At 40.4% G+C, this 25,365-nt stretch overlaps 3 protein-coding genes across 5 annotated transcripts in view; 1 reads left to right on the plus strand and 2 right to left on the minus strand.

Annotated features, from left to right (window-relative positions):
* Positions 1 to 562: 562 nt before the first annotated feature.
* snx30 (sorting nexin family member 30) lies at positions 563 to 14,336 on the plus strand. The gene is made up of 9 exons (XM_014980619.2): positions 563 to 908; positions 3,767 to 3,982; positions 5,508 to 5,618; positions 5,713 to 5,871; positions 6,970 to 7,159; positions 8,040 to 8,239; positions 8,756 to 8,845; positions 9,056 to 9,208; positions 10,181 to 14,336. The coding sequence occupies exons 1-9, from the start codon at positions 774 to 776 to the stop codon at positions 10,256 to 10,258; spliced, it is 1,332 nt and encodes a 443-aa protein (XP_014836105.2). The 5' UTR covers positions 563 to 773; the 3' UTR covers positions 10,259 to 14,336.
* An 80-nt stretch (positions 14,337 to 14,416) lies between these two features.
* On the minus strand, positions 14,417 to 21,402 carry slc46a2 (solute carrier family 46 member 2). Its single transcript, XM_014980607.2, has 7 exons — positions 20,806 to 21,402; positions 18,831 to 19,001; positions 17,624 to 17,842; positions 17,335 to 17,506; positions 16,591 to 16,674; positions 15,922 to 16,078; positions 14,417 to 15,835 (listed from the first exon to the last, which is right to left on the minus strand). Exons 1-7 carry the CDS (start codon positions 21,277 to 21,279, stop codon positions 15,778 to 15,780), a joined length of 1,335 nt encoding a protein of 444 aa, XP_014836093.2. The 5' UTR covers positions 21,280 to 21,402; the 3' UTR covers positions 14,417 to 15,777.
* An 846-nt stretch (positions 21,403 to 22,248) lies between these two features.
* The window catches only part of palm2akap2 (PALM2 and AKAP2 fusion), a 73,097-nt gene continuing 69,980 nt past the window's right edge, over positions 22,249 to 25,365 (minus strand). For all 3 annotated transcript variants that reach the window (XM_088011031.1, XM_088011030.1, XM_088011032.1), the window contains one exon: positions 22,249 to 25,364. In XM_088011031.1, coding sequence (XP_087867157.1) covers positions 25,233 to 25,364 — 132 coding nt within the window. In that variant the 3' untranslated portion in view covers positions 22,249 to 25,232. The remainder of the gene's footprint in view (position 25,365) is intronic.

The following is a 25,365-nucleotide window of genomic DNA, read 5'->3' on the forward strand; positions in this document are numbered from 1 at the left end:
ATATATTGTTTAGAATTTATGGACTTTTGATTCCCGCTTGGTTATTAAAATACTTAATGCTTTCAAACGTGAACTACGCTGTTTTAATGAAATCAAAATGATCTTTTTATGTTGTAAAACACTTTGAACTGCCTGTTGCTGAAATGTGCTATACAAATAAACTAGATTGAATGATTTTACACTGACAGATTATATGAAATTCTCTGTGACTTCCAAGAGCCATCAGTGTGTGAAAATAATAAACCTAAAATTTAAATTTCTTCCTAGTGAAATGTGACATTGTATGTTTTGAAATGAATGTAAAATGCCAGGAACATATGAAATTGTGGAGGAAACATGGGCTCAACACCGCATGGCTTTCTGAGGTCAATATTTTTAACCATAATTTAGCTAAAAACTCCAACTATAAAGTTACAATTGCTTCAAATCTCGCTAATTCTGGCTAGCCATTAGCATTAGTTCAAGGCGGTTTATGGCTAATTTGCTAGTAAAATAGCATCTATTTCAACGATCAGTTTACTCCTCTTCTTAATAGACGATCTTTGGATTGTCAGCCGTTGACGTGTTTACAACCGGGGTCTTTTAGATGAACATCCGGAGCTGGGCAGTGTGGGTCAGCTGACTGTTGTAATCAACTAGCGGCTGTTGTTAACATCTCATCTGAAGAGGAGCCTGAGGTAGAAAAACCATCTCCTCTGTCTGCCCAAACGCACCGAGCCGCTCGCCAGCCGCTAAGCCCGACAACCGGCCACGTCTTCCCGCCCTCAGCAGGGATGAGTGTCGGCGCTCCGAGAGGCCTGGCCAGCTCGGGGCAGAAGCTCATCACGGAGATCCTCCACCCGCTGTCCGCCGCCGAGGAGCCCCTGTCCCCGGGGCCAGATGTCACCATCAGCGCAGAGAAAGATAAGGTGAGGGTGGGCTAGGAGCTAGCTGTGAGCTTATCGGAAAACACGGAAAGAAAAGAGAAGTGTACACCAAACTTAACTCTGTGGAGCGAACATATGGAAATTCTAACTTGTATGCTTCCAACATCGTAAGTAGGTTGGAGCTTGATTTTTAGAGATTAAACTCAAGATTTGCTTTTGAACTGAATCAAATCTCGTAAATCAAAACTAAAATAACTTTTTTTTAAGCTCATGCAGCTCACAGTGCAGCACTCAGTACACATTTTGTCAAGTTGAAACTAAAATCTGTAATGATTTTCTGTGACGGATCAACACAATGTCGTGCATTATTGAGACCACAAGGGTTTTTTTTCCAATAAAGACTGAAATCTGTGCCCACTTTTCTTTCTAAAATAGCTCAAGCTTAGACAGAGAGAATGTCTACACGTCAATATCAAGCCTTATCAAATTCTTAATTGGATTAAAGTCTGGGCTTTGTTTAAGATTGTTGTCCTGCTTGGAGGTTGAAACTCTGTTCCTGCTTTTGCAGCTCTGAACATTTTGCAGATTTCCCCAAAACATGATGCTGCCACTATGTTCCAAAGGGTGTGACTTTTACAGCTCTGTTGTGTTTATATTGACAATAAATTGCACACAGGGTGAACTCTACATGCTCACTCTGTTTTCATGACAGCTGTTGTCTTAATTTTCAGATTACTATCTGTTAGAAAATCCACAGATCAAGAACGCTAACAGAAAGATTTGTGTGTTCTTGTATTTTCACCTCTTACATATTTGTTGCTTGACACTGACTCAACTTCATCCGTTTTCAGCCTAGAAAGCACAAACTCGGCACACACAATGCATAAGTGGGGTAGAGGATAAATGGCCTCCTTGACAACCTCTGAGTGCTGTGTCAACATAGATGGAGCATGCAAGCAGGTCACAGAGCTTTTTTTTTTTTTTTTTTTTTTTTTACTCATCTTGGAGCTGCGACTGTAGCACCCGTCTCAAATCAGCGGTTAATCATTGCCAGTAAGGGCACCCGAAATTTGCTCGTCATGGTTACTTGCTCTGAGTGTTGTTGCTGCTCTCGTCCGTCTGCTCTCTCTTCCTGTTAAATGCAGGACAGTGAGGTCCCTGTAATCGACTTAACTGGAGAAATACAACAGAGGAGACGGTTAAAGCAGGGTTGGGTTATAAAACAATATTTAAAGCTTTAAACATCACATGGACCACAGTTCAGTCCACCATCTTAACAACGGAAAAAGCCTGACACAACTACATACCTGTCCATCAGCAGCTAAGGACCAGAATGACACTTGAAGTATAATATTTTTTATTTAAATATTTCTTGTCATTATATTGAAAATTATTTTCTTAAAATATCATTTCCCAATTTTCTTTTTGCATAAATTTTTATTTTTTAAACCTAAACATAGTTAAGTCGTAGTTCTACATTTGATACGTCTCCGACATTATACTTTTTTCTTTTTTTCAAAAAGTAATGTAACATTCGTGGCTCTGAACAGGTTTTATGTAGCTGAGCTGAGGATAAGAATGTTTGTTTGGGTTGTAAAACTTGCAGACTGCTGCCCCAAACAAAGATGGCGGTGGCAGCATCGTAGTTTGGGATGCTCCTCTTCAATACAAGGTGAAGAAACTGTCACGGTTCTCCAAAAGATGCGAGTCTCCTGAATAACCTTAAATATTGAGCCAATGAAATGTGCTACATCAAAGTATATTTGTATTCAGATCCAGACCTGAATCTCTTAACAATTTGATAAGCTGTAGTAAGATGAGAATATAGATTTTTATGGCTTTTAACCAATCTAAAACCTGGTAGAGACAAACCCCCAAAGACCTGTAATTGCACGAGGAAGTGGTTGTTGGAGGTGGCAAATTACAAGCTACAATAGCTTGTTATATTACAAGCTATTGTAATACAACACAGGAAATGATTTGTTCTTTCAGTAACTTCTTCTCTTTCTGGACCCAACAGAGAAGTGTCAGTTGCTTAATAGTAAAAAAAAAAAAAAAAAGCAAACAGAAAAAAGCAGTTTCACAGTTTTATTTCCAGCATTCGCTGTTTGCAGCTTTGCTTGCCTGGTTGTTCATTCACAGTAATGTCCTGATGCAGTGTAATTATCTGAGCTGTGATTACCAGAGCAGGTCAGCAGTCCAGAGGTAGATTTCCTGTGTCAGCAGCCTGTTGATGTGTGTTTTCTATCTGCCAGCGGTGGATGTAATGTGTTTGTGTGTGCATGTGAAGTGGACAGAGGAAAGGAAGACAGAAGGGCAGCTCTCCTCTCCTCTCCTCTCCTCTCCTCTCCTCTCCTCTCCTCTCCTCTCCTCTCCTCTCCTCTCCTCTCCTCTCCTCTCCTCTCCTCTCCTCTCCTCTCCTCTCCTCTCCTCTCCTCTCCTCTCCTCTCCTCTCCTCTCCTCTCCTCTCCTCTCCACGCTGCCTGAATTTGACACGTTGCACACGTATCCTCTTTAAAAGAAAAAAAAGAGATTTAGCTGAAGCACTGATTTTCCTCACTTCCTGTGGTGCACTTCACTCCATTTCTAGGTGAAAGTTCTGCATATGAGTCAGTATGCATTGTTACTGGGTCTGTTGGGAAAGTTTTGCAGCTTCCTCTGAGACTGCAAAAAAAACAAAAACAAAAAAAGAAGCCCTGAATTCTTCCTGTTCTGTTATGAATCAGAAAGCTGATCTGGGTTGCGCATCGTGTTCACGCTGTCCCGACAACGCGCCATTGACGATGAAAAACAGCTTTGTCAGCGTTACGGTCGTTCCATCAGGGAGCTCTTTGTCCTCCAGCCTCCCCTGTAAGAGCGCCACCGTGACGTCGCTGTCGTGTTCCTCGTTTTCCCGGCAGGAGCCGGGCCTGACCAACGGCACGCCGGTGGAGATTTCCAGCCCCGCCTCTGCGTCGGTGCTGCTCAGCAGGCTGCAGCTGGACGGCGACCCGGAGGCCGACGCTCACGACCCGTTTGGCTCCGGAGAACCCCGCGACCTCTTCGTCACCGTCGATGACCCCAAGAAGCACGTCTCCACCATGGAGACGTACATCACCTACAGAGTCTCCACTAAGGTTGGTTCTCAGCTCATGACGGCGCTCTGCCTGGTTTTAAACCGGGTCTAGCTGTATTTGACTAATCCTTTAACAAGCTTCAAAAAAAAAAGAGAAAAACTCCACCATGTTAAAGCTCCAGTATGCAACTTTTATTGAAAAAAATAGATTTTTTTACATATTTGTTTAAAACATGAGAGAGATCATTTGTGAAAAAAATCAAGCTCCTGCAACTCCTCCCTGCAGAAATGCAGTGCTCGTTCAGAAGCAACCTCTCTACGAGGCTATAGCTAGTTCACCATGCCAGAGCTAGTTGTGAATGCTAAAGCTAATTAGCATGAATAAATAGCTTTTATGTCACTGTAAGTTGTTTCTCTGCAATTGGCAGCAACGGGGCTTTCTGCACCAGCACGGAGAGCCTCTCCTCTCCACAGCTCTCCAGATACCACAGCCACTGTATTCACAATTTAGCAGCGCGTTCACGAGAATGATCGACAGTGCTAAGACATGCCTCCTGACTCTGCTTAGCTGTTTTTGGTCGGGAGCGGCGCGTTTCTTCAGATAGTAGCTCAGGAGGAGGACATGAATCTTTTTCACAAATTATCTGTCTCATACTGTCACATCATGGTGATAGATTTAACAAATATGTAAAACATGTTTTTAATAAAAGTTATATACTGCAGCTTTAAAGTGTTTTTTTTTCTCCTGGTCATGAATAGGTCTACTCAATTTAAAGGTTGGATTTTTCAAAAAAAAGAAAAAAAAACTCAGTCTAGAAATGACATAATGAGCTTAAAAGCAGAGTCCTTTAATCCTAAAGCTTCAGACATAAAGTTGAAATTACCTTCACTGAAGCCTGGAGGAAAACCTGAATCTCACTTTGGAAAGAAATGCGTCAGGAACAACAAAGCGCTTTTCAATCGCAGCGCTGCCATGAACTGAAAGTCGCTGCAGCCAGGTTTCCGTAATTGGAACCGGGAGAGAAAAAAAAAAAACTTGGCTTCAAAACTGACACCTCTGTGATAGTGACTTCCAAACATATGGCAAGAAGTGCTTACATTATTGAGTATGGAAAGGCTTCTCTGAGGTCCTGACCTCAATGCTGTTTAAATTAGAGGGAATGAGTCAGAAAAAAAGGAGAAAAAGTTTGTTTGACTTTACTAATTCTGTTATTTTAAGGCCTTCAACAATCCAAACTGAAAACACACAGAGGAGAGCCAGAAAACGACCCGCGGCTCCTTCAGAATGTCATTCCGACGGTTGTGATGAAGGGAAGTTTGTCAGAAGGTTTTGCTTCTATATTTAACAGCTATAAAAAGTCTGCGCTTACTTGTTATTATGGCAGTAATCCACTAAATCTCCGGACTACATGGCGACGGTTGCTACGAGCAACAAGGCGCTTGGCTTCTGTGCCTGCACACAGCAGTGCCTCAGCCAAATAAGAGCACAAAGTGTTAATGGGGACCGTGTGTGTGTGTGTGTGTGTGTGTGTGTGTGTGTGTGTGTGTGTGTGTAAAATGTGTTTATTTCTTTCTTTTCCCCTCAGACAACACGGATAGAGTTTGACCTCCCAGAGTACAGCGTGCGGCGGCGCTACCAGGACTTCGACTGGCTGAGGATAAAACTAGAAGACAGCCAGCCGACCCACCTCGTCCCCGTACGTCCCACAAGCTTCCCCCTCTTTGCGCTGCGTTCCCGTCGAGACGCGCTCCTTGTTCACATTCCCTCCCTCCTCTCTCCTCTGTCTCCAGCCGCTGCCAGAGAAGTTTGTGATGAAGGGCGTGGTGGACCGCTTCTCCGAGGAGTTTGTGGATACGAGGATGAAGGCTCTGGACAAGTTCCTGAAGCGAGTCGCAGACCACCCAGTTCTGTCTTTTAACCCACATCTTAATGCCTTCCTGACTGCCAAGGTAAGGCAGTGCCGGATTCAGACTCTAATAAATCATCTCAAGTGTGCCAGGGAAGGAAAACAGACCTGCAGAGATATGAGTGTAGAGCACAGTAGAGGATCTTTCACAGCGCTCTCTTTAAATAAATCCATCCACAATATCCTACTTTGAAAATATATTTTTTTATATACAAAATCACTGGAAATAATGCTCAGCCAAGTCCTAAAATAAAATAAAGTAACTTTAACCAACTTTTAAAAAAAAATAAATAAATAATGTACGTAAGGATGTAAATACCAGTTATTCCTTATTTTCCATTGTGATATGGCAGAGGTCTGCAGCCGGTGGCTCTTTGGATCCTTCTCAGCGTCTTTTAAACTGGCTAAAAATAGTAAAGAACCAAGGAATGTTGATAAAGACGGATAAAACAAATGCAGGTTTTCCAGATTTTTTTCTTAACTGCCAGTCATTTGTGAAATAATTGTAATAATTCCCACAACCAAAAGCTTAAAGTACCAGGAATGATCAGTTTTTGGGTCCTTTCTTTCCTTTTCTTTTTTTTTTAATCATACATCCATAGAATAAAATGCACCCATTCTCTTTTTTTCTGTACAGTAAAACCTAAAAATATGCTGGTTCTTTTAAAAATAACACATTTAGAAATGTATATATAAAAAAAAAAATTCTTTGCTTTTTTTTTTTTTTTTTCCAAGGCCATTTAACATTTTGCAGCTCTAAATTGATGAGACAAAACTTTTTAGCGGCTAAAGGTTCCTGACCCCTTGATCTGTGGTGTAAATATGATGACACCCAGTTACTCAGGATGTGACTATGCAAGTATAGTTACTCACCAAAACATGCTCATGTTTATGGTAGCATCAGTCAGTTAAAAGTTTAGAAGAACTTGAACTGCTATAAACAAGTCTGTAGGTAAACCGGATGTTGTTTACCACACTGTTAAGAGAGAAGAAGAAGTCCCCAAAGTTCACAGTCGTTATAAAAAGTGGCACCAGGTTTCCATAAAGACGCCGTCTGCTGCACATGTTAATAAATAGGGCCTCTTTTGTTTTTTTGTTTTTTTAACCTTACTGGTTACCCTGACGACGCACGTCTTTGCAGGACCTGAACAAGCGTCAGGGTCTGGCCCTGCTGACCAAAGTGGGCGAATCTGTGAAGAACGTGGCCGGAGGCTACAAGCTGCGGGCGCGGCCGGCGGAGTTCTGCGCCATGGGAGAGTATCTGGACACGTTCAGCCAAAAACTGGGAACCATCGATCGCATCGCTCAGAGGATCCTCCGAGAGCAGTCGGGTATAATCAGAGAGCCTGCTGGACAGCACACACACACACACACACACACACACACACACACACACACAGCAGTTCACTGCAAAAACACACCATTTCGGCAAATATGTCTGGTCTGGTTTCTAGCGCAAACATCTTTGTGCACTTGAAATAAGACAAAAGTAACTTTTCAGCAAGAATTTGGAATTTGTTTTGGTCAATAATTCCTTAATATTGATGGAAAAAGTACCAGGTCCTTTGGGAGATTTTTTTTTCTACCCATATCCAGGACTTCTTCATAAATATTAAGGAATTATTGATTAACACAAGCTCCTGTATCTTCTTGGAAAATTGCTTTTTTTTTTTTTTTTTTTTTTTAGTTTTGTCTTATTTTAAGTATACTAAGATATTTCCACTAGATTTTGTGTTTGCAGTGTTTTAACGTTGACTGCAATTTTTACATCCGTTCTAGCAATAAACATGCAGGTGACATTAATCTGAATGATAGTTTGAACCTTTTCCATCATAAATCCAGACAAACAGGTCGTCTAAAATAAGCTGTATGTGTGAAAGAGAAACTGTTCCTGCACTCAGCAGTGAGGAAAGAGAGGAAGAGCTGCTGCTGACCCCCTGCTCTCCTGACTCGCGCACGATGTGTGTTGCTGTAAATGCCTGCCGTGCGAAATGTTCCCCGTCACCATCTGTTGGGGCTGTTGACGTTCGGCGTCAGACACAACCATGTTCCCAGATAAGACGGGGACTATTTAAAAGTAATCGTTTTGCAGAGGGCGTGCCGGACTGTTTAGTCCCAGTTTCTTCTGCAGCGAAGCAACGAGAACGATTCGCTCTCTGGATGAGAACACCTCGCTCAACTTAACCCTGCTGTCTTTTTTTTTGCTACCAGAGTACCTGACGGAGCTGCGCGAGTACGGCACCGTCTACTCCACCTGGGCTGGGTCAGAGGAGCAGCTGCAGCGCCCCCTGGAGGGCGTGGCCGGCTGCGTGACGACGAGCTGCGGCGCTCTGGAGGATCTGAGCGACAACATGAGCCAGGACTTCCTTCCTGTTCTCAGAGAATACATTCTCTACATTGAGTCTATGAAGGTAAGATCAATGTTATCATAACTGTTATTGGGAATGCAACAATATGAACATTTGGACCGATATTATATACATTTCTCTACCGTTTTGATGGGTTTTTGGGGAATAAAACCGAACTCGTATCATCTTCAGAGTCATTGTCGTGCCCACAGTCGATGCTTTCCAGCAGCAGTCAGTCTTGCCACAAATCTGAAGAGGCCTCTGACTGAAGACTGTTGCAGTATGAATGTTTCATCAGTATCATGAAGAAACATAACTGACTTCATTATATTTTTTGTGAAATATAATGAAGAAAGAAGAAAGTTTCTTCCACTGCCTTTCAAACCCAGAGCTGCATCCCTTTTGGTCCCAAATTAGAAAAGGTTCCGCCTGTGTTTTTTTTTTTTTTTTTGCATGCATCATGTCCTGTCCAGCTCAAGACTCAGCAGAACTGTCTGCGTCTCGCATTCGTCACATGCTTGTTTCTCTGAGGCTGCGCTGTGTTCCTACTAACGTGGAACGCTTTCTGTCTGATAACAGAACGTTTTGAGGAAGCGAGACCAAGTCCAAGCTGAGTACGAGGGCCGCCTGGAAGCGGCCGTGTTGCGCAAACAAGAAGATCGGACGCCCGTAAGCAACAACCTTCCTCTAGTTTGATTGAATTTCACAATTGTCTATTAGGGTTGTTTGCTTCTCAGCCGGTTCTAGTGAACCGTCGCCGTGTCTGTTGCACGTCTAGACAGTAAAAGTGTGTCTCGATTCTTTCCCCACCCTCCACGCTGCAGTTCGTAGCGTTGAGCCCGGTCCCCGCTAGCTCTAGTTTTGTCTGCTCTGCTGCAGATTCCTGTGGAAGTGGAGAAGTGCCAGGACAAGGTGGAGTGTTTCAACGCTGACCTGAAAGCAGACTGGGAACGCTGGCAGCGGAACAAGAGGCAAGACTTCAAACAGCTCCTCACGGGCATGGCCGACAAAAACATCAGCTACTATGAGAAGGTACGGGGGCCGAGGTCAACCCGGAAGCAACCCGGCTCTCCGCCGTGTGATGTCACAGTTTTTGTTTAATGGCACGACCCCAAACTTTTGTGTTGCCTTGAGATTTTATGCGATTTTGCACAATCAGGATGTCCACGAAAAAGTCTTAGATTTCTGTATCTAAAAATAAAACATGTAAACTGGCCTTAAATAATCTTAAAGTCATTGACACTCGGGGCGAGTCCAGCACACACACGACGCGACGGCAACAAAAGTTGAACATTTTTCAATTTTCTCCTCAAATTTGCGTGTCATTATGCGAGTTCCATTGGACATGAATGCAGAGTGAGAGACGTCACTTTCTGTAAATCGAGTTATACAGAAGAATCTCCCAACCCTCACATAGATTTATTGCTCTTTGTGTCTTAAATTTCATTCAGTTGGCATTAATAAGGTCTTAAAAAGTCTTACTGAAACCTGTAGGTACCCAGAGAGTTCCTAAGTGGATAGATGGTAAAGGATAAATTGGTTTTACAAATTATTTCAAATGAAAAACATGAAATGTGGTATACATTTGTATGCACCCTCACCGCTCTTTATCCTAATACCCCTAAATAAAATCAATGCAACTAACAGCTATTTTTTAATAGCCATTATTTTCTGTCTCCCCTGTAAAAATGGCCGACCTGTTCTGCACCGTTCTTGGGCCCGTTTCAGTTGTAGGTCCAGTTAAGGCGGAGCAACACGGCTCAGAAAAACGCCACTGTTTAGCCCCGCCTGCCCAGTGAGAGTCCAACGCTCTCCTGAATGCAGCAGAGCATAAAAGCAGCATCAGCAGCATGTGGACTAATTTTTTCATCTCTGTAAACACCGTTTGATCCATGGTGACATTTACGAATTAAAATATGCTTCACTTTTACTGTTTTGTTTGTTTCTGAAGATAATCTGGAGAGGTAGGAATTGTAATTCCAAATGAATCTCCCCTCTATGCAGAGCCAGGCAGCGTGGGAGTCCCTCATAACGCTCCTCCAGGAAAAACAGACTGAGGACAAAACGAGCGAGACAAACTGAACAGAACTGAACTGAACTGAACGCGTACTTGAACGTCACACTCAGCCAAGCCAAGGAAAACCAGCGACGGGTCAGCAGGTTCTAACCGCCAGCGGTCTGCCTCCTGCTGCCCTGAGACGAACGATGACGGTGACACAGAGAGCGGCCGCCTTACACGCCGATTCGGCCTGGGAAGAAAGGTAATGAGTGGTGTGTTTGAGGTCAGCTGGGACAGTAGAGAATCTTCTGTACAGATCCGTCTTTTTTCCTTTCCTTTTTTTCTACTTTTATGGACTTTTTCTACCTAATATTTCAGATTAACGGTCTTTTTTTGTGTGTGTTATTTTTGTTGTTGTTGCCAATGCTGCTTGTGTTTATTTAACTACATTTGTGGAGAGAGGCGTTTTTCGTCCGCTCTCTCCATTTTCACACTGAGCCAAATGGGTATCGAGGACCGTAAATGCCGCAGTTCAATATATCAATAAGTTGGTAAATAAATATTTATATATGCGATAATTCAATTAAAGTTGTAAAGGAATTAACACATTTAGTGATTATTATTTATTAAAAACTTTATTATAAAGAATAACGAAATGAGAAAATAGATTTTTTTTGTTTTTGATCTAAAACCAGTCATGATGATTTTTTTTTTTTAAATTTACTTAACACTTTCATCTGCTTGTTTTGTTAGAATTGGTAATGGAAGTGTTTGGGCGGGGCTAGCTTTGCTACAGACAAGAGGATTGGTGTGCAGCTTAACCAATTAGATTCGATAATTTTAATAATTTCTTTCTCAAATGCAGCTCAGAACATATGACAAAATTTACTTAGTTGTAAGTAATGTGATAAATTGACAAATTTTTCATTAATAAATTGGTAATTATTTTTTAATTATTAGCTAAATTTATAGGTTTGTTTATTTGATGTGATACAATTTTATGTGGATTAAAATTTATATATATATATGTGTATATATAAATGTTTATTTACCAAATTTATTGGATTGTGGCTTTTTGTTTTACTCTTGATGAATGGGAATAACTTCAAAAAAGTTTGGTTTGATTATTATTATTATTTTTTGCTTCTATTAGAAGGTGAAACTCTGAAATTGTTACAATTTGACTAAATCATTTTTCGGCTGAAGCATAATTATGTTTTTTTTTCTTTTTTTTCAAAAATCATCACAGAATATCAACCTTGAAGCCCTCTAGTGGCTGTTTAACAAAATTTTTATAAATATTGTCCCACATTTTCTATTTTCTTCCAGCACCAGTTAAATCAACGATAATAAATGTCATGATAAAACTAAACCAGGAAATATCCTAGTTTTACATCCTGGGCTCTATTGATAAGTGCGTAACAGCACCACCTAGTGGCAAAGCTTTGTTCTACTTCTGCTGAATTCGGTTGTAACGATCTTTTAAAGTCACGGTATTTCAATAGTCCAGCCTTCCTCGACATGCTATAAACTTGGGGAATGTTGAGGAGTGTGGAATATGGCCTTGGAATAAGTTTGAGGAAAAAGTGAGTGCTTTAATGCAAAAAAAAAAAAAAATTAAGCTGGAAATGGTGAATCATTCAACCCTGATGCAACTTAAAACCGCCCAGTAAAAATATGATTTTGCTTCAGAATGACAACCTGTTGCAGGATCTACATCCAAGGTGATTCCATTGATTCCACTTTAATATATTCAGTTGCTTATCAAACAGAAACTGCATGAAGCTGGTTGACGGAGCAAATCCTTTCCAGTATACAGTGGTTCAGCTTGCTAACAGTATTGACTTTGTGCTCTCATCTGCAGAGCCTGTGACTCAATTGGAAAATATTAGAAAACACGGAGGCAGCCTGCCGAAAACATCCTTTTTTTTTTCTTATATTCTTTACTTGATATCACCTTTAAAGAGGAAAAGAATCACTTTGCTGCCCTTGGATCAAACGGTGCTCCTTTGATGGCTCTCAACCACAGGAGGAAGATGAAACCTGCTGAAAATGCCATCATTTATTCCCTCTCCTCAGCTGTGTGTGCTCGAGTCGGTGTGACTTGGCGTTAAGTAGCAAAATGTGACCAATGACTTCAGGGCGAGCTCAGCTACGTGACATTAACCCAACACCACGTTAACGTTTAGCTTTTGTTCATTTTTGCACAGATGTAGCCTCAGACAGTATTATCTGTCTGGTAAGAGAAGAGATTTTTGAAATAAAGGTACGTTTTTTTTTGTTTGTTTGTTTTTTGAAGCTGATGCCACATTACCGGACCTGCCCTCTCTACAACCAAACACGAAGGCTGATTTAGTGTCTGCAACTTGTAGATGTTGTCAGCTTCGTTGTTTTTTTTGTTCCTCATTCTTATTTGTCTATCTTGACCTTTAACCTTTTACAGCAGCTACTTCTTTATCTGTTCTATCAGATGTGAAAAAAGGATAAAAATGAAGGAAATAAAATGCTTTTTTTTTTTTTTTTTTTTTTTTGGGCCATGTGAGGTCCGGATTGAGATCACGGTTACAGGTAGCTATGACGACCGGAGGCAGCTGTAACGGAGGTTCAAACTAAAAATATCAAAATATGACGACACACTAAAGAGGGGAGCAGAAGAGATCCAAATACCTGTTGCTGTTTTTTTTGTAGCTATGATACTGCTGTACTAAAACAAACTATTGTTTTAATATTACATTGAATACTTGCTTAAAAACAGTGACTTTTACAATTATTGGCACGTCTGGTAAAGATGTTTGAAGAGTCTTAAACTAAGCCAATCCTTGTCAGCAGTCTAATCTCAACATAAATAAGCTGTGGCTAACGTAGCGAGCCACTAGTGACGCTGTGGGAGTGAAACAGGCCCACAGCATCACACGTCCTCCCCCATACTTACCAGTGTGAATTATACATCCTGTTTGTGTCCGAGTAAACTCACCTGGAGTGTTTTCTCATCGAGCTTTGACGATTGTATTATTTATTTATTTTTTTTCCTGTGTGTGTATGGAGGCGACATAAATTTGGGTACATTATGTGTTTAGTTGACTTGAGTGGCAAGTTTTCCTGTCTTTCCCATTTTGAAATGATTAGGAGAAATTGTCCTCCTTCTGTAAAGTCATATTTTTACCTCCATTGAAACAAACGCCATCAGTTGCTAATTTAAAGTTTCTTGATATTCTGATGAATCTAAAATAAAAAGTATAATCTGTTACATTTGTTTTATAGAAATTGTTACGGTGCCAATAATTAACTTTATTTAAAAACAAGTTTCCTATCCTTAGTTTTCTTGCTGACTAAAAAGACGTAGACTTTCAGTAGGAGATCATGCTTCTCCAGAAAGCTGAATTTATTTATTTTTTCTTTTACTTTGTTTTACCAGGAGTGCTGATAATTGTAGAGGGCGCCGTTATAAAATAATTAATTGGAAACCTCTACATTGGTACTCAGAGGTCCTGACCTCTAACAGTGGCAAGAATATAAATGTTGGTGACCAGTTTAAATGGATCCCGGTAATCGTAATTAAAAGTGAAACAAAGGGAAGAGCTTCAATGTCAAGCTTACAGGACTCAACTTAGCTTGAAATTTCCACGTCTACTTTTTGCTTAATTTGCTTTAAACGCACCCCGAGTGAGAAGTATCGTTTTGTTTTTAAAATTATAAACAGGTACGAGCGCATCAAAGGACCTCATTCTGGGGAAAAAAACAAAAAAAAAACCTTTTCTTTGGTTAGTAAAAGTGTTTCTCTTGCATTAAGGGAGATGTATTGTGTTTTTCTTTATTTTTTTTATCGTCCACTTGCATCCCAACGGCCGCCATTTGACTCGCTAGCGGACCGTCTGAACGGGTGTTTAAGTCGGGGACGTTATTTATTTTTTTTCTTTAAAGCTCTTAAGCCAAATGTCCACTTCTCTTTCCTGTGTAACTTCACACGTTTAATTAGATCTATTTTTGTTTTTCTCTGTTCCACCCCAGTGTGCTCTGTTTACGTCCCTGATTGTACATTCGAATGTTAATAACAATTTGTTGTAATTATAAATAAGCTTGTATACTGATGTTTTGATGCAATTTATCTTTAACACATTTTTTTGGATATACTGGACCAATAATAAAGAGGATAAATGACGACCCGTTTGATTTGACTTGAGCGCAACGAGAAAAGCTGATGATGTCAGAAGATGCAGCAAAACATAACGAGACTAATATGGTTTAGTTTTAAGTCTTCAAAACTTTATTTTCATTTAAATGGTTGCATGAACAGTAAAAACACCCCGTAGTGCATCAACACTACAATAAGAACATTTCAAGACAGAGAAATTACTTTAAGCTGCAGCAATAAGTCTAATGTAATTATAAAAAAAGCATTTTAAATTGTGTAGTTTTACTTTTACAGAGACTAAATAATGCCTTTTTCATGGTTTGAGTGCAAATGCAGACTTCAGTGATCAAGTATAAAAAGTGACGGCGAAAAATAAGAATCGTGTAAAAAAATGACATGTAAAAGAATATTTACACTGCTTAATAGGAATTAGTCTCCTAGACAGAATAATTTTTAACTTAATTTTGGGTAAACAGCTGAAACAGTAAAACGTGTTAATGTGACCAAATATACAATCGCGAGTCCCACAATAATTTACATTTTAAGTGTACAAAACCAAACACCACTGATTCCACCATGTCATTATTTACTACACAAATATAAAGTCAAAATGAAGTAAAAAGAAACAACAAAGTACTCTTAAATACTGTAGATAAAACAACAGTCACAAATTATTAATTCCCCCAGCTATGTAGGCTTAAAATAATACATTGGTTTTCCCAAAACATTTCTCCTGACGAAATAATACTAATCAAACATAGTTTATGTTATGGCACATTTCAGAAACAATGCAGTTCAAAGTGCTTTACATCATGAAAACGTAAAAACATTCAGTCACCAGTGACCCAGCCGAGCTTTGACCTGAACCCAACAGGAAATCCAAGGATGTTTTGAATTTAAAATAAAAAAAACAAGGATAAAGTAGACCTTTTTTAAATTTTAGATGACTTGGTCAACAAGTCTCACAATAGCATTTCTGAACTGGTACCAAGCTGACAAAAAAAAAATGGCTTCAAGTGAATAAATCTCCAGTGTGCAACCTGAGTGAGCCAAACATTACCCCGACTTACGCAACGTTCTCAGTTCAGATTCACCCCCTAAATCTCCAAAGTGTCGAAATTTTGCGTGCGTCATTTTCAAAATGACTTCTCCTTTTCTAGCAGAAGCCATAAACATAAACCTCTGATAAAGCAATCTGGACGATGACGTTTTCCTGTAACCTTTGACATGATTTCAAAAACTTAAAAACGTTTTTTTTTTTTTTTTTTTTGTCCAGTGGGTTTTGCATATTTGTCAGATAAAGTACCATCCATCACACCACAATGGAAAATTATGGTAGGCAAATATATTTCAAAAATTCTGCGCTGGCAGCTTTGAGGAAGTGGCATGTTTATGTTCTAAACACTTAAGTCTCATTTCCCAGTTTGCTTGTAATGAAAAGAGCTCACTGCTCATGTCGGTGGTGCTTCTTCAGTCTCCCTGAATCCTCACGTACTGTTGCCTCTGAGCCGACCTGCAACCGACGATGCTGGAGGAAAGACACACACACAGAGAACGAAAATGAGACGGAGTGCACCAGGAAGGGTTCTCTCAGCAGCTTTCTGTGTGTCGTACCTGATGGGTATCATGGAAATGACAGTGATGACGCTGGAAATCATAAAGACTAGCCCCGGGAACCAGGTCAGACTGTTCTGATAGATCTTTGTGAAAGCAGGAATGTAAACGATGCCGGCCACCTTCAGAGTCATCTGCAGACAGGTCAGAGCGATACCTGACAAAAAAAAAAAAACATCCAAAGAAAGTGTTAAGGATAAAATACAAGAAAAAAAAAATCATAAAATAAAAGCTGTGTTAAAGGACCACTTACAATTTTTATTTAGTTTGAAAGATTTCAACTGTGATCTACAAGGATTGGTGAACAAAGAGAGACTGGATGAACCAGCTGTACAGGACATGTCTGGTTTCTAGTAAATGACTCTGCAACTTCATTTCTGCACAGACTATTTAACGTAAAAAAAACCCGGGGCGATAGATATCTCTGAGGTCATTTTTTTAAAAAAAGGTCCACAATGACTTATCTGGTTTGTATCCAGTTAAGTGAAATATCTAAAAACAGTTCATTGTTTTTTTGTGTGTGTGTGTGCTTTGATCGAACTGTGCTAAAAAGGACAAACAGAGACTTTCATAAAGGATAAAATCATATGTCTTTTTCTATAGGCAAATATTGTGTTTTCAATACTGTGTTCTGCTACCGTCACACATAGACCCGGATCAGGAACTCACCACATCGCGACGCAGGAACCTGCTGAGAAACCAGGGCCCTGATTGTCGGCATTGGGATGAGCGCAAAGAGGTTTAATAAACGGGCTGTGGAGAAAAAGTTGAATTAATTATTACTTTTCTTCTTCCAGGAAATACCACCAAAAAGTGTTATGCAAGCATAGTCTATTATACTTGTATAAAAAAAAAGCAAGGGCCAAATAATTTCCAGTTGTTGTTCTTGTTTGCACACGTTAGTGTTATCAATGCAGCACAGCTAGCTAATATAGGAAATCAGAAAAGTAGAACTTCAAAACCAATAAGCTACCATAATAAAGCATAAAGTTATGTTTTGTTGCAATTCTGTATTTCACTTAATTATATCCCAGTCACTTTTCTTTTACCCTGGAGATTTGGTAGATACTACACAGTACTATAAAAGGCACTCTGCTATTGTGAGTACGAAATGTATGTTATTGTACAGCTGTAAGCATTCAGCACTGTCTGAAAACCTAAGAATAGGAAGACTTTATGGCTTCGGATCGTTCACACTTCCTCTTTCTTGTTCCTGTGTTTTCAATAACTTAAATTTTATACAAGGCAGACTGGATGGATGAAATTGCACAGCTTGACTTTAACAGCCCAGAAATAGAACAACATCAACACCGACTGGTGTCTACAGTGCCATTAGATGTTATATTAGACAACAGTTTGTGGAAATGATGCATCTTGATGCAGTTCTGAATCAACCAACGCGCTCCGACTCACCAACGTAGAAAAGGGAGGTCGTAGTGACGAAGGACATGACGTAGATCCCCACAGCGAACGACAGCATGCCGATCAGGATCATGGTTTCGTCACCGACGCATTTTCGGAACATGATGACGCCAAGGAAGCTGGTGACGAAAATCCCGCAGCCCGCCGCATTTCCGTATCCCACCTCGAGAGAGAACAAAGAAACTCGTTTAAAGCACAGTTGAAGGATACTGTGCTTTACATGTGTTTGAAAGCACAGTATCCAAAAGCACTTAGCTAACAATTACAAACGTGACGTTACTTGTGTGGCAGTCCAGCTGAGCGGCGATTTCAGCATAAAGGAGCCCAGGACTTCTATGGCTCCGCCCACAGCAAAGTCATAGAGAAAGGCCGCCGCAAACAGGAGAACCATGTTCACCATGTTTATCCCAGTAAAACACCCGGCGAGACGAGTGTAACGGGAGGCGTGGGAGAGGAGGTGGTAGCTTTCCTCTGGGTCCTCGCTGTTCGCTCGTTTCACCTGTTATTGTGAAGGAAATTTGCAAAATGTGCTTTCAGTGGGAGCGTCGCAGAAAATCAGAAACCTGATTTTGCCATATTACAGCCACAAACGGAAATGCTGTAGTAGTTTCATTTTTCTCCTTTATTTAACCAGATTAAACCCCACTTAGATCTATATCTCATTTTGCAAGAGGAACCAGGGCAGAAAATCTGCAACACACAACAACCTGGTAACGTTATTGATTTTATCTGACGCTAACACAAAGCGGCTCATATTTGCAAGGAAAATGATGCAGTTTTCTGTGCTGTTAAAGCCTAAGCGGTTTGAGACAACCTGTTGCCAGGACAGGTTCTACAAATCTGGTGTTCTGGTATTGTGGTAAGAGAAGCTACAGGAAGTCTTTGCAGTTTGCCATAAGACATGTAGAGGAAGCGGCAAACGTGTGGACGAACAGAACAAATTGTAGCAGAAAACTTACAATTAGCATCATCGTACGTTTCATTCTGCTACTTTGTTTTGATCTGTCACGCTAGAAAAAACATTTGAGTTTGTGGTGGAAACATGAGAAAATGTGAAAAAGCTTATAGGATCTAAACTTTTGCATTGTATTTTTTTTTTTACCTAAAGCCAACCATGAAGCTGGCAAATGTAACAGCAAGGTTTCCCCCAGAAAACTTGCTAAACCCGGTGGTTGGGTGCTGGGGCAGTCATTCATCCAGCGGCCGTCGTGTTTTTGAGTTAAATTTTTTTTTTTAAAGTCGACAGGAAATGTAAAAATATCACTTGATAATTATTATTATTATTATTGAAATATTGATAAATTTATACCTGAACACCATCTATAAAGTCTTAAAAAAAATGCAAACAGTTTAAAAAGACATAAATGAATAAGCAATGCCTAGCCTGGTGGTGGCACAAGTGAAACCTGGAGGCCCGCCAGGCTTATAATACACTGGAGGAAACTCTGAACCGTCACTGTGAGGTATGACGAAGGGAGTGCACTGACCTGCAGCAGGGCTACAGCGAATATGAGGCAGAGCAGGTTGAGGAGCGTGCTCACAGAGAGCAGGACGGTTCCGTTTCCCAGACTGGAGCTGTAAAGCAGGAACAGATGACCCGACACCAAGCTGCCCACCACTCCGGTCACCCCGTACACCAGCTCCACTCTCATCATCACCTGCGCGGCAAAAGAACAGGAAGTGATTCCTCTGAAAGAGCAAACGAACGATAACTGAAAAACGCAGCTTCCATGCCGGGGAGCCACTTGCCACACTCCAAAACCTGAAGCTGCACTACAATGTAACAAACAGCTACTACTGGAAAACAGTCACATGATTCAATCTGACTCATACAGGAAAATGAGAAATCCAAAAAAAAAAGTCTCAAATGTTGCAACAAAAGCAAATATCTGAGAACAGTGAAAGCTAATCTAAACCACTCCTTTCACATGCAACCATGTGACCATGTCTGTCTTTGCATTAAGACGGGAGAGGAAGCTGTAAAGTGGCTGAAGATAAAGGCTGATAGGTGAAATAAAAATAAAGGTAAATAGAATCACAGATTATTAAGGAGAAATCATGTTTTAGTCACACCTGGTTTATAACAGCCAAAGAATACAACTGCATCTCAATGACAGGATGCCACTGAAAAGTTAACTTACTTCACTCATTTAGCTATAAAAACAACATATCAACTCATCCTATACAGATTTAGGGTGAAATATGTCATATTTTTATTTACTTATTTTATTTTTGATGATTATGATAATAATAATTTTTAAAAAATCAGTTTTTCAATGTTAAAGAAGCCGATTGTTCACTGAATGATGTATCCAAACAGAAAGTTCAGCGTAAGGAAAAACTGGAAAAAGGCAGATAACATGGATAACTGCAGTCTGGAGAGGAAAATGTGTTCAAAGATTACATGCCACCAGGTCGAAAAACTTTACGAATCTTCTTACCACGATGCTACCGTATGCAGCAGTGCTGGAATACTGCAATATGTAAACTACAGCGGTAGTCTTTGTTTCCCCAGCACACAGGACCTGGGGAACAACGGCCCATGAGTTTAGTCACCTGAGGCAGTGATAACATCTGCAGCGGATTACAGTATAGTTTTGTGTGCCAACGTCCTCTTTTCAGGTTAAAACCGATTTTGGAATTCATATAAAAATTAAGATCCTGCTGCTTTTGTTACAGGGTTGTTCCTTTTTTTTAATGTTTTTTTAGTGCACTTCCCTCTGCACACAAGCTTTATGGAGATATTGATTCCACTTTCCAGCAGGACTTGGCAACTGACCATGCTGCCCAGTGGACCACTACACAGTTTAATGATTGTGGTAATGCAAACCCACCAGCTCTTAACCCTACAGAGAATCTAAGAGAGTTTTCAATAAGAAGAAGAGAAACAGGAGACCTGAATCTGGCTATTGATTCAGCTACAAGCTCATGTGTTCCTGCCACCCGACTCTGACGCAGCAATTTACTCTTCATAAAGTTCAGATATTTTGTTTTGTGCATTGGGTTTTACTTCGCAATTCTCTCGTGGTTGTGGATATTCCTGTCGCATGAAGCATGAACACATTTTGTCCTTCCACTAAACTTTCCAATGATGACTTAGCTCTGTGTGGACAGGCTGCTTCTTTATCAATGTCCATTTATGGCTTACCGACTTTGTGGAGGCCGATAATGACTGTAACTACAAGTGTGCAGTCTTTTAAATGGGTGTGTACCATAGTATTAACATTGGTCTTATACGACAATAAATAATTTATACATATGAATGAGATATGCTAATGTTGAACCGACTTATGTCCGAAAATATACTTTTAAATTTAGAGATGCGCCTTTAGTTATTTCTTCACGTTTTTAACGACATTTTACCCAATAATAGTAATTAAACTATTCAAGTTTTTGTTTTTATGACGGTGGGAATAAATAACCTTTCAAATCAAAACTCACTTTACGTGCTAAACCACCAACCTTGGAGCGATCAGCCGCCGTGGACCCGAGCGACGCCAGAGTCATGATGCCGGGCCAGTAGGCGCTGAAGCCCCCGGACAGCCCGAAAACCACCGCGGCTGCAAACATCAGCTTGAGCGGAAGACCGAAAATGACCACCAGGAGCAAGCCGAGCCTGGACAGCAGGTACCCGCTCAGGGGCACCACGATGGGCGCCTTCCTCCAGCCGCGGTCGCTGAGGCTGGCCAGGACCAGCGCGGGTATGATGGGCGTTAACTTGATGATGAGGTTATAGGTCATGTAGAAGTTGGTGATGGCTGTCTGCTGGCTCTCCTCGCTGGAGTGACCGGGGTCGGTGATGTTGGCGGTCCTGTCCCTCACCACCATCTGCAGAGCGGTGTCGAAGAGAGTGCTGCCCAGCTGCTCCAGCACGATGATCGGCTCAATCTGCCGAAACACCGCGAAGGCTGCTTGGCACAAACTCGGCGTCGCCATGACTTTGGGTGTTGGACCAGCTGGTCACTGCTGCTGTTGTTGCTTTTCTATGAAAATCACAAGAATGAGTCGCAGGAGTGAACTGCCTCCGACTGGGAGGGACTCTGCCGGTGTTCATTTCCTCATCTGTTCGGTGCGATCTGTGAGTGCTTCATCCGATGTTCCCTAAAATGCAGGAACCTAACTGATTAGTCATCAGTTGAAGTGTTGGTGATCAGTGCCAAAAAAACAAAAACCTTTTAGGATTTTTCCCAGCATTTTCTGAACCTTTTTATTCATGTATTGTTTCCTGAAGGTCCTCAGGGTGAAAGTTGCGACTGACAACAAAAGTAAAAAGCTTATTTCTCACGAATCACTAAATGTTCATTGCTACTTTCACAGGGTGACCCTCTGCAAAAATAGAATCTATAAACTTTCTCTAAAGTTTCACTGATATTTTCACCTTTTGACAAATGTTTTTACCTTGGGGGTAAAAAAAAAAAAAAAGACTGGTTTTATTGATTCTTCATTAAGGTTCCTGCCAGTTACCTACTGTCCAAAACCAACTAACAATATGTTTTAAAACAGGTTTTAATTGAATTTAGAGCCTTTATGAGAATACATCTACAAGAAACCACTTATCTAACTATTTCTATTATGAAAAAGATGAACGTTTTTACACTATAAAAGTCAGTGGCACGACTTTAAGACATGTGCCACTGGTTTTATTAACTGACATTAACACAGTATTTCGATCTTGTTGAAGTTCTGTCTGTTAGGATATAAACGATTCTGAAAGTGTGTTCATATCATCACTGCTCTAACCACAGGTTACATTCAAAGCTGGGTGTAAACCACTGACTGAACTGTTATGTTCAACAAACGGCACCGTTTACTCTCGGTTTCTGTTTCAGTTTTTAAATGGGAGGCAGTTTAATAAACTTTCATTTGGTTAAAACACATAAATGAACCACTCCGACACCACGCAGGTCCAGGTTTTACTTTTAATGAGAAAATATCCATAATATGTGTAGGAGGAGTATACTGTGAGCCTTACATGTGCTATAAAATAACCAAGCAGATTATGAGCATACAAGTGGTTAACATGGGAACAGAGGTTATGTCGTATATTTAGCAAAATATTACTGGTTTAATCTCACACACACACACACACAGACAGCGTGGGTCACACACTGACGCCTCTTGAGCTTCTAAAAGGAGAAAACTGAGCTACCAGCATTTAAAATGACAACTAAAACCATCTCTACACCTTGAGTTCAAACATATAAAGCGTCATAATAATAATAATAATATATAAATCACACAGTGCAACAACGCCTCTGTGTGTGCATGGGACTGATTGTGAGAATAATCACTGAAATTTGGGAGTTGATTGAAGATGATCGGAAAAAGTTCTTGCATGTCTGCAAATATTTGTCCTCGTTTACCTACATGTGAATTATTAAAGCTTAAAATGCTGCGCTGAAATGTTTATTTTATAATTATGTACTGCATATTGCTATAAAGGAAGTAAAGCAAAGGATTTACTTGTAAGTAGTTGCAGCAACTGATATCACGAGGGCTGGAGAACAGGTTTTACCTGTTGTTGTTTTTTTTCCCTCCTACTTGTCCTCCAGATTCTTTTCAACACCGCACTACAATTTATCTAACATCTCAGTTTGTGGGAAAAGGGACACAATTCCTTCCAAACAAAAAAAAAAAGTAAAAGTGAAACATTAATAACATTAACTGAAGATGAAATGAACCGTTCAGGTTGCTACTGGCACTTTGATTCCACAGCAACAGCAGCTTTTTTACCTCACCCACTACAAGAGTTAATACAATCAGATGGTGGTGTGTGTGCGTGCGTGCGTGCATGTGTGTGTCCTTCAGCTCATGTTCTCTAAAGCTCTCCTTGGAGAAGGTGACGGGTGTTTAAGTGTGTTTGGGGACACAGAGGTTTAGTCCCATGTTGAAAGACACTTGTGAGGGACAAAGTGTGACCTTTGGTTTAAAGAGGTCATTTATCCTCATGCCTGCAACGTGGCAGAGAAAAGAACCTCACAGGTTACCTGGAAATAGAAATCTGACATTTTTTTAAAAAAATGTAAAAATTAAAGATTATCTTGGCCTAATAATTAAGCATGTTCTCACAACACCACTGCAAAACTACCTACTATTTAAAGTCAATCACTGCAAAAACACAAAATCCTATCAAGTATTTTTGGTCTTTGCACAAGAACCTAGCTTAGCTTGCTACACTTGAAGTGAGAAAACTACTTTTCAGCATGATTACATAGTCCTTAATATTTATTTAAGAAGTACTAGTTCCACTGATTTTTACACTTAAAACAATACATTTTTCTCATGTATTAAGTGTACAAATCTGACACTAGAGCTTGTACTTTTTCATCTGTATTAAGAAACTGCTGACTTAAAACAAGCTATTATATCTTGCTTTAAAAGTTACGTGTAAGTTAGTTTCGTCACATTTCAAGTGTGAGAAAATATTTCCTACGATGCTGTGTTTTTGCAGTGAAGTTAAGCGATAAGTGCCTGGAGTTTTCTCCAGCTTTACGGACCGTAGAGTAACGGAGCACCTCCCTCCCCCACTAATTGCTGCACATTTCCAGTCAGCTGGCTAAAAGTGTGTTTTTAGCCACAGCTCGTTCTACTTACAAATTATAAAGACCGTAAGCGGAAAAACAAGACGAGCAGGGTGCAGGCTGAGGAGAAACGTAGTCGCTTAACATCAGTTCCTGCCGCTGCTCTGTGCTTGTTTCAGTTTGGGGGAAAAGAGTGCAAATCCATGCACACAATCAACACTTCTTAAATTGATTTAAGAGCTTCCCCCCCCCCCCCTCAAAATAAAAATTTGTTTTGGTATAACAACCTTTTTTTTTTTATACAAAACCTTTTCAGTATTCCAAGTCAAATTGTATCCTCAGCCACATGTTCACACATTAGAAACACTTCTCTGTAATACATGAAACAACCTCTTACATCTGAAAGCACAGGTCAACGAAGCCAACTAAATTGAAGTAAGTGATCTTCAGAATATAAAACAAACACTTAAGTCTACCTTAAATCTTAAAAAATCTGTTACAGACAAACTTTCAGTCTGATGTGGTTCCATCGTCTCTCTAGGTCCTACTGAAGGTGAAGTGATACATATAGAAGAGAATCAAATACGTCATACGCAGCAACTACTGACAGTCTAAGGCAGAGTTAGTTTTTTCTATTTTTTTTTTTGTGTGGCAGATTTACTTACCAGCATTTAACAATCCAGGGATGCTGTCGATCCGGCACTTTAAATTTAATAAAGATGCTTAAACAAGTGTAGAAGTTCCCACCAACATTTGACAAAATGTGTACACATCCTAAAACAACGTGGGTTTGAGAGTCAGTGGTGCCCTTTGGTTGAGTTCCTCAAAGACACTGTGGTCCTTCTGCAGCGTTGTAAAAGGTTCAAAAATGTCGGAAATGTCAAAAGTGTGTTCATGCTTTCTCTTGGCTTCGTCTTTCTTTCCACAAAAACACACGCACACACGCACACACACACACACACCTGGTTCTCTTCCTGTTGAGACTTCAGGGTTTTCTAAAACAACCGCAAGTCCATTCAGAAACTCTCTGGAAACAATCTTTACATCTTAGCTCTTAGTTCAATCATTAAACTGCAAATAGATTTAAAAAAAAAAAAAAGACTGAAGTCACTCAGCGTCTACCAGGTTGCGGAAACCTCATCATCAAACCTCCGTAAAAACCCTTCTAACATGTCAGCTATCAACTATCAACCTCACCGTTACACCTTCAGTTCTCAGGTCCCCAAACTGATGCGTCTCACCTGGCATCATGTGATCATCAGGATACAGTTAAGCATAATAAATACTGGTTAATTCTCCATTCTTTTGCCCCCGTCATCCTCATCATCCCACTCTGTCTCCTTCTTCACAGTCCCTGAAAAGAGTTGTTCACTCTTCTTCCTCCTCCTCTTCTTCCTCCTCCTCCTCCTCCTCCTCTCCTTCCTCGTTGGCATAGATACCGGCTTCCCACTTCAGCGCCATGTTGCTCTTCCTCCTGGTCATCCGTGTTGCCTCCAGAACC

Source organism: Poecilia mexicana, unplaced genomic scaffold, assembly GCF_051168715.1.
Source record: "Poecilia mexicana isolate PSO_F unplaced genomic scaffold, ASM5116871v1 scaffold_12, whole genome shotgun sequence".
Taxonomy (NCBI): Eukaryota; Metazoa; Chordata; class Actinopteri; order Cyprinodontiformes; family Poeciliidae; genus Poecilia; species Poecilia mexicana.

What these genes read in the sequence shown, in the direction of transcription:
- snx30 (XM_014980619.2), top strand. Translation starts at nt 774, where the DNA reads ATGAGTGTCGGCGCTCCGAGAGGCCTGGCCAGCTCGGGGCAGAAGCTC. An exon ending in AGCCGACCCACCTCGTCCCC is followed by an intron (nt 5,619 to 5,712) that starts GTACGTCCCACA and finishes CTCTGTCTCCAG; the next exon opens with CCGCTGCCAGAGAAGTTTGT. An exon ending in TCTACATTGAGTCTATGAAG is followed by an intron (nt 8,240 to 8,755) that starts GTAAGATCAATG and finishes GTCTGATAACAG; the next exon opens with AACGTTTTGAGGAAGCGAGA.
- slc46a2 (XM_014980607.2), bottom strand. Translation starts at nt 21,279, where the DNA reads ATGGCGACGCCGAGTTTGTGCCAAGCAGCCTTCGCGGTGTTTCGGCAG. An exon ending in TCGCTGTAGCCCTGCTGCAG is followed by an intron (nt 17,843 to 18,830) that starts GTCAGTGCACTC and finishes TCACAATAACAG; the next exon opens with GTGAAACGAGCGAACAGCGA. An exon ending in GACCTCCCTTTTCTACGTTG is followed by an intron (nt 16,675 to 17,334) that starts GTGAGTCGGAGC and finishes TTTTCTCCACAG; the next exon opens with CCCGTTTATTAAACCTCTTT.